Raw genomic sequence first — 16,648 nt, 5'->3', positions numbered from 1 at the left:
TATTCCACTAGTCATTATTGTCTTTCTTATTAAATCATATGGTTTCATAATTGTTCTCGATGTTAGGAGTTTTTACCCGAGGTAATTAAGTTTTGACTGTGTTGTAGGTCGAAAACTAATGGATTATACAAAATAATACCAATTTAATTTTTACTCAGCCAATTGTAGCTTTAACTCACCGAATTGAAGTATTTCTAATTAGTTTCTTGCATTGATTATGGATAAAGTTATTATTGAGTTTTACCTTAACCCAATTTCAATACTGATTTCACATTTTCAGAGACTTGATTCAGTTTTGGGAAGAAAGTTGAAGGTAATATCTCAAGAGTGCGATTTTCTTTCCTACATTATTGACATCTGTTAAAAGTATGGTTTCTAGATAACCAAATTGTTCTCTATTTGCAAACATTTTTACAAAACAATCTTATATATGAGACACTCCTTTAATATCAATACAAGTGAAGTTCATGGAATGAAAGAGGATGCTATCGCGTTTATTTATGTAGTGTTCTATTTAGTGAGGGTAGAACGAATACCAATAATAAAATATATTCAAAATTCTTACAATTTCACTACAATTGCACTACAATCTCAAGTGGATCTACATGGTGCAACTTTATTAACTTGTACGGGTTGAGAAGACTTGCCTTAGGAGACCCGTATCCGCACATTCCATTAGAAATCCACGATTAATCTTGATTAGCCAAAGCAAATTCAAAGTACTCAATGTTGCTACTCGTTCGTCATTATATATGTTTCTAAAATCATTTTTGATTATGAAATATCCATAAATAAAACCAAAGTGATTAGGATTGTATTTATGCACAAAATGTCTGTTTGCCACCACAATATTCATATAATAGTGAATATAAAAGTACTCAGAAAACATATAATGTCAAATCAGTGCAATATGGTATCATATGTAAAATTAGCAGTTTAATAGACTGCTACATATCACATGATACATAAGTACTCAGCAGTCCTACATTCGACATTAGACTTTTATATAAAATTAAATAAATTAATATTTAATAGCATTAATATTTAATTTTAAAATAAAATTTGTACAATTTTACATAGATTTGCACTCTAAACTTTACATAATAATTTCGGAAAAAAGATTTTTCTGACTTGTTAATAAAAACCACTATTCCGGACAAATTTAGAAAATGGCGAATAACTTTTGAAATTTTTAATCGACTTTTATGTTAAAATGTTTGTATTCAAATCGTTTTAAACATCAATTAAAACACTTTTTTTTTTTATTTTAAAAATTATATATTGTATATAAAATTGAAACAATGTTCAAAATTGTTAGTTTTTTGTATATAATTTTCAGAATGTGGTAAATGTCTGTCCACGTCATATTTTTTAAAGTAGGAAGGATTCGTTTTTGTTAAATATGATCAACAATAGCCTGCTAGCAATCCTACACCCCATAATCCCTTTTACAGGATATATGTAAAACCTGTTGAAACCTTTCACTTTACCTTAGGTGTGTAGGTGGCAATAAGTTTCTTTATTGAGAAAAAAGCTTTCCTTGCAGAAAATTGACAAAGAATTTTTTTAATGCCAGAATTAAATTATAACTCTATATATGACTAACTCTAAATATACGAAAATAAATACTTATTAAGGTGGACTTTTACTTTAGTTATATTTCAAGTTTTACTCTTCTTATTCAGCATCCCTTGTGTCCATATTGGAAGCATCATTTCCATCCTCGTCCTCAGTACGTATCCTTTTAGCTGTTGCAGCCTCATCAGTGCTACACCTTTTACGTTTTGCAATATTGAGTTTCTTCTCAACTTTTGTTTCATTTATTACAACCGAACGGCTTATAGTATCACCACCACCATTTTGAGTGAATTCATCCTTCTTTCGCTTACCAAGATCTTGAGCATGAATGGATTGTTTTTGTCCACAGATTGTCTTTTCATCATTCACAACTCGAGAAGTTAAACCTTCTTCATTTACATTAAGGCTCTCTGAAATTGAATTTTTGCTACGACTACGTAAATTATAAACGTGTTCTATCTTGAGCTCTGTCTTTTCTACAGGTAATAGTTGCCTTTGTGGTAGATCATCACAAACGACACTACCGCGGATACTTAAATTACTGTCCGAAACTGACGTCTCATTACACACCATCGTTACCTGTTCAATTGGAGGAGATTGCGAACTGCAGCTCGATCCTGCTAAGTCCGTATTTGGTATTGCATCGATTCCAGATGCTTCTGTGTTCCGGCTGTGGTATTACGGAGATTAATCACAAAAAGAAATTAGAGAAAAAAGTTTTTATGAATATTAATCTAATTTATAATTTTCATAAAAATTAATTACCTTTCTTCCACGTTTGATTTGCCAAATAATTTCTTAAATAACCACATAATTATTTTGATACAAAAATATAGTATATATCAGTCAAATTCTTATGAAAATATTAAGAAATTTTTATCGAAAATTTTTTATTAAGTTGATTTGACTGTTCTTTTTTGTCATAAAAAACAAATATATTTGAAGTGTCATTATTATTTATATATAACTTAAAAATAAAAACAAGAGTACTGGATTAAAATCTGATTATAAAACTTGTTATCACAGATTGTAAACCTGGACTTTCTGGACTTTGTGTTTAATCTACTCTTATTCTAGAACGTGTTATTTCCATACGAATATTCCTTATGATCTATTTATTTATGTAGTGGACACATTGAAACCTTTCATTAAGTAAAAAACCTACTATTACTTATCTGTTATGAAGTCAGGTAATTTGCGAATAAAATTATTTAAAGTTGTCGGACCAATGTTTAAACAGCAAATACTTGATCTGTCTGCGATGAAATATTAATATATGTGGGAAAAATAAAAGTGAGATAAATAAATATGGGAATGACAGGTAAATACGAAATAAACTGAAATCAAATTATTTCAATTACTAGTACTATCAGAGGACGTAGTTATTATTGATTCTCTTATATTATTATTAAAAGGGTTTCTCCCCTTGTGAAAACCCAATCAATAAGCAAATGTTACTACGACCTTATAAAAACACCATAAGTCCTAGAATGCAGCAGATAAGATAATATAAAAAATTTTACTAGAAAAAAACTCTTTATTGGTTGCTTCAAGTGCAGCGGCTACTCTTAAAGTCAGCAGATCCCCTTAAAATTATTTAAATCATGCCATCAACGGATTTGTATGCCGAAAAGTAGCGCAGATCAATAAAGTAGGGTTACAAAAATTCAAAGCTCTAAATTTTGAAAAAGCAGACTTTGGACAAGTCAATCAACAGACATTAATCCATGTCCACATACCAAACAGCAACAAGAAGTAAATACAGATGGTTGGACAAAGGTCTGGTATCAAAACGCTGAAGGTTTCACTTTCATGGATGTGATCATGGATGGCTAAAAAATTGAAAACAGATCTAATGCTGCATTAAACTGCTAATAATTATATATCACGTAGTCATATTGGCAATCACATTATTGAAACATCTTCTATACAAAAGAAATATGTAGTCGTTTCAAAAGAAAAAACGACTATAAATGTTTATAGATCGATTTTTGAATAGTAGTGAAATATAATAACAAAATGTCTTATTTAATACCTAAGCAGAATTGTTTTTGGTTTTTAAGTCAGTATAATTGTTGGACTACAAGTGGCAGTCTCAAGACTTTGAACCTATAAAATTAGAAGCTAAAAGTAATGAAAACTTTTATTGGTCAAATTTAAAGTGTAAAAATTATATACAATAAAAATTTTATACTGACAATCGGACTATATCGGATTATATTACCAACTACAGCGCACAACGCATTTTTATAAAATGTATTTAAATAGAAACAATCCATTGATTCACTGAAACCGAAAGGGAGTTCCATAAGTTCTGGGCTTCTGAGCGCATTGATTGTTTACAAATCGAGATAGATAACGAATTCGATAAAATATGCACATATTCACCACTGAAGATCCAGACTGTCATCAAAATTGTCATCAACCGCGTATACAACGATTTTATGGTAAAAACAGAAATAACTTTTCGGAAAGACAACATCTGTAAGGTAAGAAGAGCCTGCTACAATTCTTCCAAGAGATTTCTTATAAATTTTGTAGTTCGTTATTATCGTAACAGTTCGTAATAGTAATGATTTAAAGTAATTATTGTGACACTGATGGATCAGTGACTATTAAACCCGGGAAAAAACATTTTCTGATTGGGAGCAGAACCAGGAATACTTAGTTATAGTCACCTTATTGGTGATTTGCGATCACACCCTATTAATTGCACTAAGTGGTATCGCTAAGGACTTTAATACCAAAGAGTCCAATATATTTTCCAGCTTGTAGGGTTTCTAAGAAAAGTTTATTCAAAAACACCTCTAATTGTAAACATTTCAAATGAACAAAAATTTTCAGTATGTTAAATATTGATAAATTTGATGCCCTATTTATTATTAAATTATATAAATCTTGGAAATTGTCGATACTGTAAATTATGATAAAGAATTTTCCCAAATAGATTCTTTTCAGCAATCTATGTTATGGTTCACAAAGAAAATAGACTTAAAGGTCTCTTACTTTTATTTCCTTTTCCCCCCTCAGTATTTGGGAAAAATATTAATTTCTGTAAATTGAATGAATTTTGTATATTTAAATAAGCAAGCTAAATAGAAGTCAAAATTCGAATTAAATTTAACTTCAATTGAAAAATATTTAAAAACTATAAATCAGTCTGATTGTGTGTTAGAAAATCAGGTTCTTTGCTAGAGGTATATCGTACCAACCAATTTATTTTCAATAGAAAGCAAGAAACAACTTTTACTACAAGCAGAGTCCGAGTAGTTTAGTCCATTGCCAAAGCTTAATAATGGATCGCCAGAAATTAAAACAAATGGTGTCTTCAAATAGTGAAGCTGATGCTGCGACTGGAAAAGCAGTTAGATGCAAATCTATTACTGTTAGACGCTCCATTATTGTTACACGCTCTGTCACGGCACGGTTGTTAAGTGGAAAATGTGGTAAGGGTAAGGTTAATACAGATGCCGTAAGAGTCAGAAAGACTCAAGCGAAAAAAGACACAAAAAAGAAAGTAAAAGTTATGAAGAAGGAACGTGAAAACGTTAAGTGCATTAGGACCGAAATGGAGGATGAAAAAGCTAAGCCCAAGAAGAAGGTCAACAAGAAGGTCAAGAAACAGCGCGTAAGTCCACCTACACCCACCCAGACGAAACGGAAGGAAACTTGTAAAAAGAAAAAGATTGCAAAATCTAGGAAGAGGAACGAAAAGCTACTACTAGAAAATGTCGATCAACTTCCTCGCGTTAGAAAAAGGAAATATACTGAAGAAGAACATCACTCAGTGGTTCCTATTAAACGGAAGAGGAAATAAAGTTATGTATTTTTATATTTTTCTAATTTCATAAACTTTGTACAATATTTCTTATGCTCAAAATTTGAAGTTCAAAATTTAAAGTTCACAAATTTTAAGTTCCAATTTGAAATTGCAAAATTTGAAGTTCAAAATTTGAAGTTCAAAATTTGAAGTAAAAAATTTGAAGTAAAAAATTTGAAGTTAAAAATTGCAAGTTAAAAATTGTAAGGTTAAAAGTAGGTGTGTCCGTCTTTAGTATATAAGACTGCTATAAGATTGAAATGGAAATGCCTAAAATTTTAAATAAATCAACGTAATTAATCCACTATTCCACTAGTCATTATTGTCTTTCTTATTAAATCATATGGTTTCATAATTGTTCTCGATGTTAGGAGTTTTTACCCGAGGTAATTAAGTTTTGACTGTGTTGTAGGTCGAAAACTAATGGATTATACAAAATAATACCAATTTAATTTTTACTCAGCCAATTGTAGCTTTAACTCACCGAATTGAAGTATTTCTAATTAGTTTCTTGCATTGATTATGGATAAAGTTATTATTGAGTTTTACCTTAACCCAATTTCAATACTGATTTCACATTTTCAGAGACTTGATTCAGTTTTGGGAAGAAAGTTGAAGGTAATATCTCAAGAGTGCGATTTTCTTTCCTACATTATTGACATCTGTTAAAAGTATGGTTTCTAGATAACCAAATTGTTCTCTATTTGCAAACATTTTTACAAAACAATCTTATATATGAGACACTCCTTTAATATCAATACAAGTGAAGTTCATGGAATGAAAGAGGATGCTATCGCGTTTATTTATGTAGTGTTCTATTTAGTGAGGGTAGAACGAATACCAATAATAAAATATATTCAAAATTCTTACAATTTCACTACAATTGCACTACAATCTCAAGTGGATCTACATGGTGCAACTTTATTAACTTGTACGGGTTGAGAAGACTTGCCTTAGGAGACCCGTATCCGCACATTCCATTAGAAATCCACGATTAATCTTGATTAGCCAAAGCAAATTCAAAGTACTCAATGTTGCTACTCGTTCGTCATTATATATGTTTCTAAAATCATTTTTGATTATGAAATATCCATAAATAAAACCAAAGTGATTAGGATTGTATTTATGCACAAAATGTCTGTTTGCCACCACAATATTCATATAATAGTGAATATAAAAGTACTCAGAAAACATATAATGTCAAATCAGTGCAATATGGTATCATATGTAAAATTAGCAGTTTAATAGACTGCTACATATCACATGATACATAAGTACTCAGCAGTCCTACATTCGACATTAGACTTTTATATAAAATTAAATAAATTAATATTTAATAGCATTAATATTTAATTTTAAAATAAAATTTGTACAATTTTACATAGATTTGCACTCTAAACTTTACATAATAATTTCGGAAAAAAGATTTTTCTGACTTGTTAATAAAAACCACTATTCCGGACAAATTTAGAAAATGGCGAATAACTTTTGAAATTTTTAATCGACTTTTATGTTAAAATGTTTGTATTCAAATCGTTTTAAACATCAATTAAAACACTTTTTTTTTTTATTTTAAAAATTATATATTGTATATAAAATTGAAACAATGTTCAAAATTGTTAGTTTTTTGTATATAATTTTCAGAATGTGGTAAATGTCTGTCCACGTCATATTTTTTAAAGTAGGAAGGATTCGTTTTTGTTAAATATGATCAACAATAGCCTGCTAGCAATCCTACACCCCATAATCCCTTTTACAGGATATATGTAAAACCTGTTGAAACCTTTCACTTTACCTTAGGTGTGTAGGTGGCAATAAGTTTCTTTATTGAGAAAAAAGCTTTCCTTGCAGAAAATTGACAAAGAATTTTTTTAATGCCAGAATTAAATTATAACTCTATATATGACTAACTCTAAATATACGAAAATAAATACTTATTAAGGTGGACTTTTACTTTAGTTATATTTCAAGTTTTACTCTTCTTATTCAGCATCCCTTGTGTCCATATTGGAAGCATCATTTCCATCCTCGTCCTCAGTACGTATCCTTTTAGCTGTTGCAGCCTCATCAGTGCTACACCTTTTACGTTTTGCAATATTGAGTTTCTTCTCAACTTTTGTTTCATTTATTACAACCGAACGGCTTATAGTATCACCACCACCATTTTGAGTGAATTCATCCTTCTTTCGCTTACCAAGATCTTGAGCATGAATGGATTGTTTTTGTCCACAGATTGTCTTTTCATCATTCACAACTCGAGAAGTTAAACCTTCTTCATTTACATTAAGGCTCTCTGAAATTGAATTTTTGCTACGACTACGTAAATTATAAACGTGTTCTATCTTGAGCTCTGTCTTTTCTACAGGTAATAGTTGCCTTTGTGGTAGATCATCACAAACGACACTACCGCGGATACTTAAATTACTGTCCGAAACTGACGTCTCATTACACACCATCGTTACCTGTTCAATTGGAGGAGATTGCGAACTGCAGCTCGATCCTGCTAAGTCCGTATTTGGTATTGCATCGATTCCAGATGCTTCTGTGTTCCGGCTGTGGTATTACGGAGATTAATCACAAAAAGAAATTAGAGAAAAAAGTTTTTATGAATATTAATCTAATTTATAATTTTCATAAAAATTAATTACCTTTCTTCCACGTTTGATTTGCCAAATAATTTCTTAAATAACCACATAATTATTTTGATACAAAAATATAGTATATATCAGTCAAATTCTTATGAAAATATTAAGAAATTTTTATCGAAAATTTTTTATTAAGTTGATTTGACTGTTCTTTTTTGTCATAAAAAACAAATATATTTGAAGTGTCATTATTATTTATATATAACTTAAAAATAAAAACAAGAGTACTGGATTAAAATCTGATTATAAAACTTGTTATCACAGATTGTAAACCTGGACTTTCTGGACTTTGTGTTTAATCTACTCTTATTCTAGAACGTGTTATTTCCATACGAATATTCCTTATGATCTATTTATTTATGTAGTGGACACATTGAAACCTTTCATTAAGTAAAAAACCTACTATTACTTATCTGTTATGAAGTCAGGTAATTTGCGAATAAAATTATTTAAAGTTGTCGGACCAATGTTTAAACAGCAAATACTTGATCTGTCTGCGATGAAATATTAATATATGTGGGAAAAATAAAAGTGAGATAAATAAATATGGGAATGACAGGTAAATACGAAATAAACTGAAATCAAATTATTTCAATTACTAGTACTATCAGAGGACGTAGTTATTATTGATTCTCTTATATTATTATTAAAAGGGTTTCTCCCCTTGTGAAAACCCAATCAATAAGCAAATGTTACTACGACCTTATAAAAACACCATAAGTCCTAGAATGCAGCAGATAAGATAATATAAAAAATTTTACTAGAAAAAAACTCTTTATTGGTTGCTTCAAGTGCAGCGGCTACTCTTAAAGTCAGCAGATCCCCTTAAAATTATTTAAATCATGCCATCAACGGATTTGTATGCCGAAAAGTAGCGCAGATCAATAAAGTAGGGTTACAAAAATTCAAAGCTCTAAATTTTGAAAAAGCAGACTTTGGACAAGTCAATCAACAGACATTAATCCATGTCCACATACCAAACAGCAACAAGAAGTAAATACAGATGGTTGGACAAAGGTCTGGTATCAAAACGCTGAAGGTTTCACTTTCATGGATGTGATCATGGATGGCTAAAAAATTGAAAACAGATCTAATGCTGCATTAAACTGCTAATAATTATATATCACGTAGTCATATTGGCAATCACATTATTGAAACATCTTCTATACAAAAGAAATATGTAGTCGTTTCAAAAGAAAAAACGACTATAAATGTTTATAGATCGATTTTTGAATAGTAGTGAAATATAATAACAAAATGTCTTATTTAATACCTAAGCAGAATTGTTTTTGGTTTTTAAGTCAGTATAATTGTTGGACTACAAGTGGCAGTCTCAAGACTTTGAACCTATAAAATTAGAAGCTAAAAGTAATGAAAACTTTTATTGGTCAAATTTAAAGTGTAAAAATTATATACAATAAAAATTTTATACTGACAATCGGACTATATCGGATTATATTACCAACTACAGCGCACAACGCATTTTTATAAAATGTATTTAAATAGAAACAATCCATTGATTCACTGAAACCGAAAGGGAGTTCCATAAGTTCTGGGCTTCTGAGCGCATTGATTGTTTACAAATCGAGATAGATAACGAATTCGATAAAATATGCACATATTCACCACTGAAGATCCAGACTGTCATCAAAATTGTCATCAACCGCGTATACAACGATTTTATGGTAAAAACAGAAATAACTTTTCGGAAAGACAACATCTGTAAGGTAAGAAGAGCCTGCTACAATTCTTCCAAGAGATTTCTTATAAATTTTGTAGTTCGTTATTATCGTAACAGTTCGTAATAGTAATGATTTAAAGTAATTATTGTGACACTGATGGATCAGTGACTATTAAACCCGGGAAAAAACATTTTCTGATTGGGAGCAGAACCAGGAATACTTAGTTATAGTCACCTTATTGGTGATTTGCGATCACACCCTATTAATTGCACTAAGTGGTATCGCTAAGGACTTTAATACCAAAGAGTCCAATATATTTTCCAGCTTGTAGGGTTTCTAAGAAAAGTTTATTCAAAAACACCTCTAATTGTAAACATTTCAAATGAACAAAAATTTTCAGTATGTTAAATATTGATAAATTTGATGCCCTATTTATTATTAAATTATATAAATCTTGGAAATTGTCGATACTGTAAATTATGATAAAGAATTTTCCCAAATAGATTCTTTTCAGCAATCTATGTTATGGTTCACAAAGAAAATAGACTTAAAGGTCTCTTACTTTTATTTCCTTTTCCCCCCTCAGTATTTGGGAAAAATATTAATTTCTGTAAATTGAATGAATTTTGTATATTTAAATAAGCAAGCTAAATAGAAGTCAAAATTCGAATTAAATTTAACTTCAATTGAAAAATATTTAAAAACTATCAATCAGTCTGATTGTGTGTTAGAAAATCAGGTTCTTTGCTAGAGGTATATCGTACCAACCAATTTATTTTCAATAGAAAGCAAGAAACAACTTTTACTACAAGCAGAGTCCGAGTAGTTTAGTCCATTGCCAAAGCTTAATAATGGATCGCCAGAAATTAAAACAAATGGTGTCTTCAAATAGTGAAGCTGATGCTGCGACTGGAAAAGCAGTTAGATGCAAATCTATTACTGTTAGACGCTCCATTATTGTTACACGCTCTGTCACGGCACGGTTGTTAAGTGGAAAATGTGGTAAGGGTAAGGTTAATACAGATGCCGTAAGAGCCAGAAAGACTCAAGCGAAAAAAGACACAAAAAAGAAAGTAAAAGTTATGAAGAAGGAACGTGAAAACGTTAAGTGCATTAGGACCGAAATGGAGGATGAAAAAGCTAAGCCCAAGAAGAAGGTCAACAAGAAGGTCAAGAAACAGCGCGTAAGTCCACCTACACCCACCCAGACGAAACGGAAGGAAACTTGTAAAAAGAAAAAGATTGCAAAATCTAGGAAGAGGAACGAAAAGCTACTACTAGAAAATGTCGATCAACTTCCTCGCGTTAGAAAAAGGAAATATACTGAAGAAGAACATCACTCAGTGGTTCCTATTAAACGGAAGAGGAAATAAAGTTATGTATTTTTATATTTTTCTAATTTCATAAACTTTGTACAATATTTCTTATGCTCAAAATTTGAAGTTCAAAATTTAAAGTTCACAAATTTTAAGTTCCAATTTGAAATTGCAAAATTTGAAGTTCAAAATTTGAAGTTCAAAATTTGAAGTAAAAAATTTGAAGTAAAAAATTTGAAGTTAAAAATTGCAAGTTAAAAATTGTAAGGTTAAAAGTAGGTGTGTCCGTCTTTAGTATATAAGACTGCTATAAGATTGAAATGGAAATGCCTAAAATTTTAAATAAATCAACGTAATTAATCCACTATTCCACTAGTCATTATTGTCTTTCTTATTAAATCATATGGTTTCATAATTGTTCTCGATGTTAGGAGTTTTTACCCGAGGTAATTAAGTTTTGACTGTGTTGTAGGTCGAAAACTAATGGATTATACAAAATAATACCAATTTAATTTTTACTCAGCCAATTGTAGCTTTAACTCACCGAATTGAAGTATTTCTAATTAGTTTCTTGCATTGATTATGGATAAAGTTATTATTGAGTTTTACCTTAACCCAATTTCAATACTGATTTCACATTTTCAGAGACTTGATTCAGTTTTGGGAAGAAAGTTGAAGGTAATATCTCAAGAGTGCGATTTTCTTTCCTACATTATTGACATCTGTTAAAAGTATGGTTTCTAGATAACCAAATTGTTCTCTATTTGCAAACATTTTTACAAAACAATCTTATATATGAGACACTCCTTTAATATCAATACAAGTGAAGTTCATGGAATGAAAGAGGATGCTATCGCGTTTATTTATGTAGTGTTCTATTTAGTGAGGGTAGAACGAATACCAATAATAAAATATATTCAAAATTCTTACAATTTCACTACAATTGCACTACAATCTCAAGTGGATCTACATGGTGCAACTTTATTAACTTGTACGGGTTGAGAAGACTTGCCTTAGGAGACCCGTATCCGCACATTCCATTAGAAATCCACGATTAATCTTGATTAGCCAAAGCAAATTCAAAGTACTCAATGTTGCTACTCGTTCGTCATTATATATGTTTCTAAAATCATTTTTGATTATGAAATATCCATAAATAAAACCAAAGTGATTAGGATTGTATTTATGCACAAAATGTCTGTTTGCCACCACAATATTCATATAATAGTGAATATAAAAGTACTCAGAAAACATATAATGTCAAATCAGTGCAATATGGTATCATATGTAAAATTAGCAGTTTAATAGACTGCTACATATCACATGATACATAAGTACTCAGCAGTCCTACATTCGACATTAGACTTTTATATAAAATTAAATAAATTAATATTTAATAGCATTAATATTTAATTTTAAAATAAAATTTGTACAATTTTACATAGATTTGCACTCTAAACTTTACATAATAATTTCGGAAAAAAGATTTTTCTGACTTGTTAATAAAAACCACTATTCCGGACAAATTTAGAAAATGGCGAATAACTTTTGAAATTTTTAATCGACTTTTATGTTAAAATGTTTGTATTCAAATCGTTTTAAACATCAATTAAAACACTTTTTTTTTTTATTTTAAAAATTATATATTGTATATAAAATTGAAACAATGTTCAAAATTGTTAGTTTTTTGTATATAATTTTCAGAATGTGGTAAATGTCTGTCCACGTCATATTTTTTAAAGTAGGAAGGATTCGTTTTTGTTAAATATGATCAACAATAGCCTGCTAGCAATCCTACACCCCATAATCCCTTTTACAGGATATATGTAAAACCTGTTGAAACCTTTCACTTTACCTTAGGTGTGTAGGTGGCAATAAGTTTCTTTATTGAGAAAAAAGCTTTCCTTGCAGAAAATTGACAAAGAATTTTTTTAATGCCAGAATTAAATTATAACTCTATATATGACTAACTCTAAATATACGAAAATAAATACTTATTAAGGTGGACTTTTACTTTAGTTATATTTCAAGTTTTACTCTTCTTATTCAGCATCCCTTGTGTCCATATTGGAAGCATCATTTCCATCCTCGTCCTCAGTACGTATCCTTTTAGCTGTTGCAGCCTCATCAGTGCTACACCTTTTACGTTTTGCAATATTGAGTTTCTTCTCAACTTTTGTTTCATTTATTACAACCGAACGGCTTATAGTATCACCACCACCATTTTGAGTGAATTCATCCTTCTTTCGCTTACCAAGATCTTGAGCATGAATGGATTGTTTTTGTCCACAGATTGTCTTTTCATCATTCACAACTCGAGAAGTTAAACCTTCTTCATTTACATTAAGGCTCTCTGAAATTGAATTTTTGCTACGACTACGTAAATTATAAACGTGTTCTATCTTGAGCTCTGTCTTTTCTACAGGTAATAGTTGCCTTTGTGGTAGATCATCACAAACGACACTACCGCGGATACTTAAATTACTGTCCGAAACTGACGTCTCATTACACACCATCGTTACCTGTTCAATTGGAGGAGATTGCGAACTGCAGCTCGATCCTGCTAAGTCCGTATTTGGTATTGCATCGATTCCAGATGCTTCTGTGTTCCGGCTGTGGTATTACGGAGATTAATCACAAAAAGAAATTAGAGAAAAAAGTTTTTATGAATATTAATCTAATTTATAATTTTCATAAAAATTAATTACCTTTCTTCCACGTTTGATTTGCCAAATAATTTCTTAAATAACCACATAATTATTTTGATACAAAAATATAGTATATATCAGTCAAATTCTTATGAAAATATTAAGAAATTTTTATCGAAAATTTTTTATTAAGTTGATTTGACTGTTCTTTTTTGTCATAAAAAACAAATATATTTGAAGTGTCATTATTATTTATATATAACTTAAAAATAAAAACAAGAGTACTGGATTAAAATCTGATTATAAAACTTGTTATCACAGATTGTAAACCTGGACTTTCTGGACTTTGTGTTTAATCTACTCTTATTCTAGAACGTGTTATTTCCATACGAATATTCCTTATGATCTATTTATTTATGTAGTGGACACATTGAAACCTTTCATTAAGTAAAAAACCTACTATTACTTATCTGTTATGAAGTCAGGTAATTTGCGAATAAAATTATTTAAAGTTGTCGGACCAATGTTTAAACAGCAAATACTTGATCTGTCTGCGATGAAATATTAATATATGTGGGAAAAATAAAAGTGAGATAAATAAATATGGGAATGACAGGTAAATACGAAATAAACTGAAATCAAATTATTTCAATTACTAGTACTATCAGAGGACGTAGTTATTATTGATTCTCTTATATTATTATTAAAAGGGTTTCTCCCCTTGTGAAAACCCAATCAATAAGCAAATGTTACTACGACCTTATAAAAACACCATAAGTCCTAGAATGCAGCAGATAAGATAATATAAAAAATTTTACTAGAAAAAAACTCTTTATTGGTTGCTTCAAGTGCAGCGGCTACTCTTAAAGTCAGCAGATCCCCTTAAAATTATTTAAATCATGCCATCAACGGATTTGTATGCCGAAAAGTAGCGCAGATCAATAAAGTAGGGTTACAAAAATTCAAAGCTCTAAATTTTGAAAAAGCAGACTTTGGACAAGTCAATCAACAGACATTAATCCATGTCCACATACCAAACAGTAACAAGAAGTAAATACAGATGGTTGGACAAAGGTCTGGTATCAAAACGCTGAAGGTTTCACTTTCATGGATGTGATCATGGATGGCTAAAAAATTGAAAACAGATCTAATGCTGCATTAAACTGCTAATAATTATATATCACGTAGTCATATTGGCAATCACATTATTGAAACATCTTCTATACAAAAGAAATATGTAGTCGTTTCAAAAGAAAAAACGACTATAAATGTTTATAGATCGATTTTTGAATAGTAGTGAAATATAATAACAAAATGTCTTATTTAATACCTAAGCAGAATTGTTTTTGGTTTTTAAGTCAGTATAATTGTTGGACTACAAGTGGCAGTCTCAAGACTTTGAACCTATAAAATTAGAAGCTAAAAGTAATGAAAACTTTTATTGGTCAAATTTAAAGTGTAAAAATTATATACAATAAAAATTTTATACTGACAATCGGACTATATCGGATTATATTACCAACTACAGCGCACAACGCATTTTTATAAAATGTATTTAAATAGAAACAATCCATTGATTCACTGAAACCGAAAGGGAGTTCCATAAGTTCTGGGCTTCTGAGCGCATTGATTGTTTACAAATCGAGATAGATAACGAATTCGATAAAATATGCACATATTCACCACTGAAGATCCAGACTGTCATCAAAATTGTCATCAACCGCGTATACAACGATTTTATGGTAAAAACAGAAATAACTTTTCGGAAAGACAACATCTGTAAGGTAAGAAGAGCCTGCTACAATTCTTCCAAGAGATTTCTTATAAATTTTGTAGTTCGTTATTATCGTAACAGTTCGTAATAGTAATGATTTAAAGTAATTATTGTGACACTGATGGATCAGTGACTATTAAACCCGGGAAAAAACATTTTCTGATTGGGAGCAGAACCAGGAATACTTAGTTATAGTCACCTTATTGGTGATTTGCGATCACACCCTATTAATTGCACTAAGTGGTATCGCTAAGGACTTTAATACCAAAGAGTCCAATATATTTTCCAGCTTGTAGGGTTTCTAAGAAAAGTTTATTCAAAAACACCTCTAATTGTAAACATTTCAAATGAACAAAAATTTTCAGTATGTTAAATATTGATAAATTTGATGCCCTATTTATTATTAAATTATATAAATCTTGGAAATTGTCGATACTGTAAATTATGATAAAGAATTTTCCCAAATAGATTCTTTTCAGCAATCTATGTTATGGTTCACAAAGAAAATAGACTTAAAGGTCTCTTACTTTTATTTCCTTTTCCCCCCTCAGTATCTTTCGTGCGCGCCGCGCGCAAATTATTAATTTCTGTAATTGAGCAAATACGTCAATGAATGATTTGTCAATATTAATTGTGATTAGATAGCAAAGACCTCGTACTCAGAAGTCAAATATCATATCGATTAAATTCTTCATACTCCTAGCGCACTCTGCACGCCAATATTTTCGTACTACATGTCGCTCACATCACATTACTCTACAAACCACCAACCAGGACCTATCAGTCTCTCAGAGATGTGTTCAGAAAAATCAGGTTCTTTGCTAGAGGTATTCGTACCCAACCAATTTATTTTCAATAGAAAGCAAGAACAACTTTTACTACACAGCAGAGTCCGGGTAGTTTAGTCCCATTGCAAAGCTTAATAATGGATTCGCCAGATCCATCTCCAAGAGAGTCGCGCTCCGCTCTCCTCCAACGCCCTCCGCGCGCTGAAAGCTCTAATATTCAACTGAAGTAGAGAAAGCGCAGACTTAACTCAGCCCGCATGAAGCAAAGATATCTAATTACCAGTTAGACGCTCCATTTATTGTTACACGCTTCTGTCACGGCACGAGGTGGTGTATCAGTGGAAAAGTGGCCGCTGGCTGACTGTAGAGCTGCCTCTATAAGGTTAATACAGATGCC

At 30.6% G+C, this 16,648-nt stretch overlaps 3 protein-coding genes across 3 annotated transcripts; all 3 read right to left on the bottom strand.

The window, feature by feature from the left end:
* Positions 1-1,468: 1,468 nt before the first annotated feature.
* On the bottom strand, positions 1,469-2,435 carry LOC119663205. The gene is made up of 2 exons (XM_038072863.1): positions 2,344-2,435; positions 1,469-2,248 (listed from the first exon to the last, which is right to left on the bottom strand). Exons 1-2 carry the CDS (start codon positions 2,388-2,390, stop codon positions 1,678-1,680), a joined length of 618 nt encoding a protein of 205 aa, XP_037928791.1. The 5' UTR covers positions 2,391-2,435; the 3' UTR covers positions 1,469-1,677.
* A 4,736-nt stretch (positions 2,436-7,171) lies between these two features.
* On the bottom strand, positions 7,172-8,138 carry LOC119663204. Its single transcript, XM_038072862.1, has 2 exons — positions 8,047-8,138; positions 7,172-7,951 (listed from the first exon to the last, which is right to left on the bottom strand). The coding sequence occupies exons 1-2, from the start codon at positions 8,091-8,093 to the stop codon at positions 7,381-7,383; spliced, it is 618 nt and encodes a 205-aa protein (XP_037928790.1). The 5' UTR covers positions 8,094-8,138; the 3' UTR covers positions 7,172-7,380.
* Positions 8,139-13,054: 4,916 nt separating this feature from the next.
* On the bottom strand, positions 13,055-13,841 carry LOC119663203. Its single transcript, XM_038072861.1, has 2 exons — positions 13,750-13,841; positions 13,055-13,654 (listed from the first exon to the last, which is right to left on the bottom strand). The coding sequence occupies exons 1-2, from the start codon at positions 13,794-13,796 to the stop codon at positions 13,084-13,086; spliced, it is 618 nt and encodes a 205-aa protein (XP_037928789.1). The 5' UTR covers positions 13,797-13,841; the 3' UTR covers positions 13,055-13,083.
* Between the last annotated feature and the right edge of the window lie 2,807 nt (positions 13,842-16,648).

This window comes from Teleopsis dalmanni, unplaced genomic scaffold, assembly GCF_002237135.1.
Source record: "Teleopsis dalmanni isolate 2A unplaced genomic scaffold, ASM223713v2 unscaffolded_contig_0212, whole genome shotgun sequence".
NCBI lineage: Eukaryota > Metazoa > Arthropoda > Insecta > Diptera > Diopsidae > Teleopsis > Teleopsis dalmanni.
Note: the sequence above shows the minus strand (reverse complement) of the source record. Positions and strands in the feature narration are given on the sequence as shown.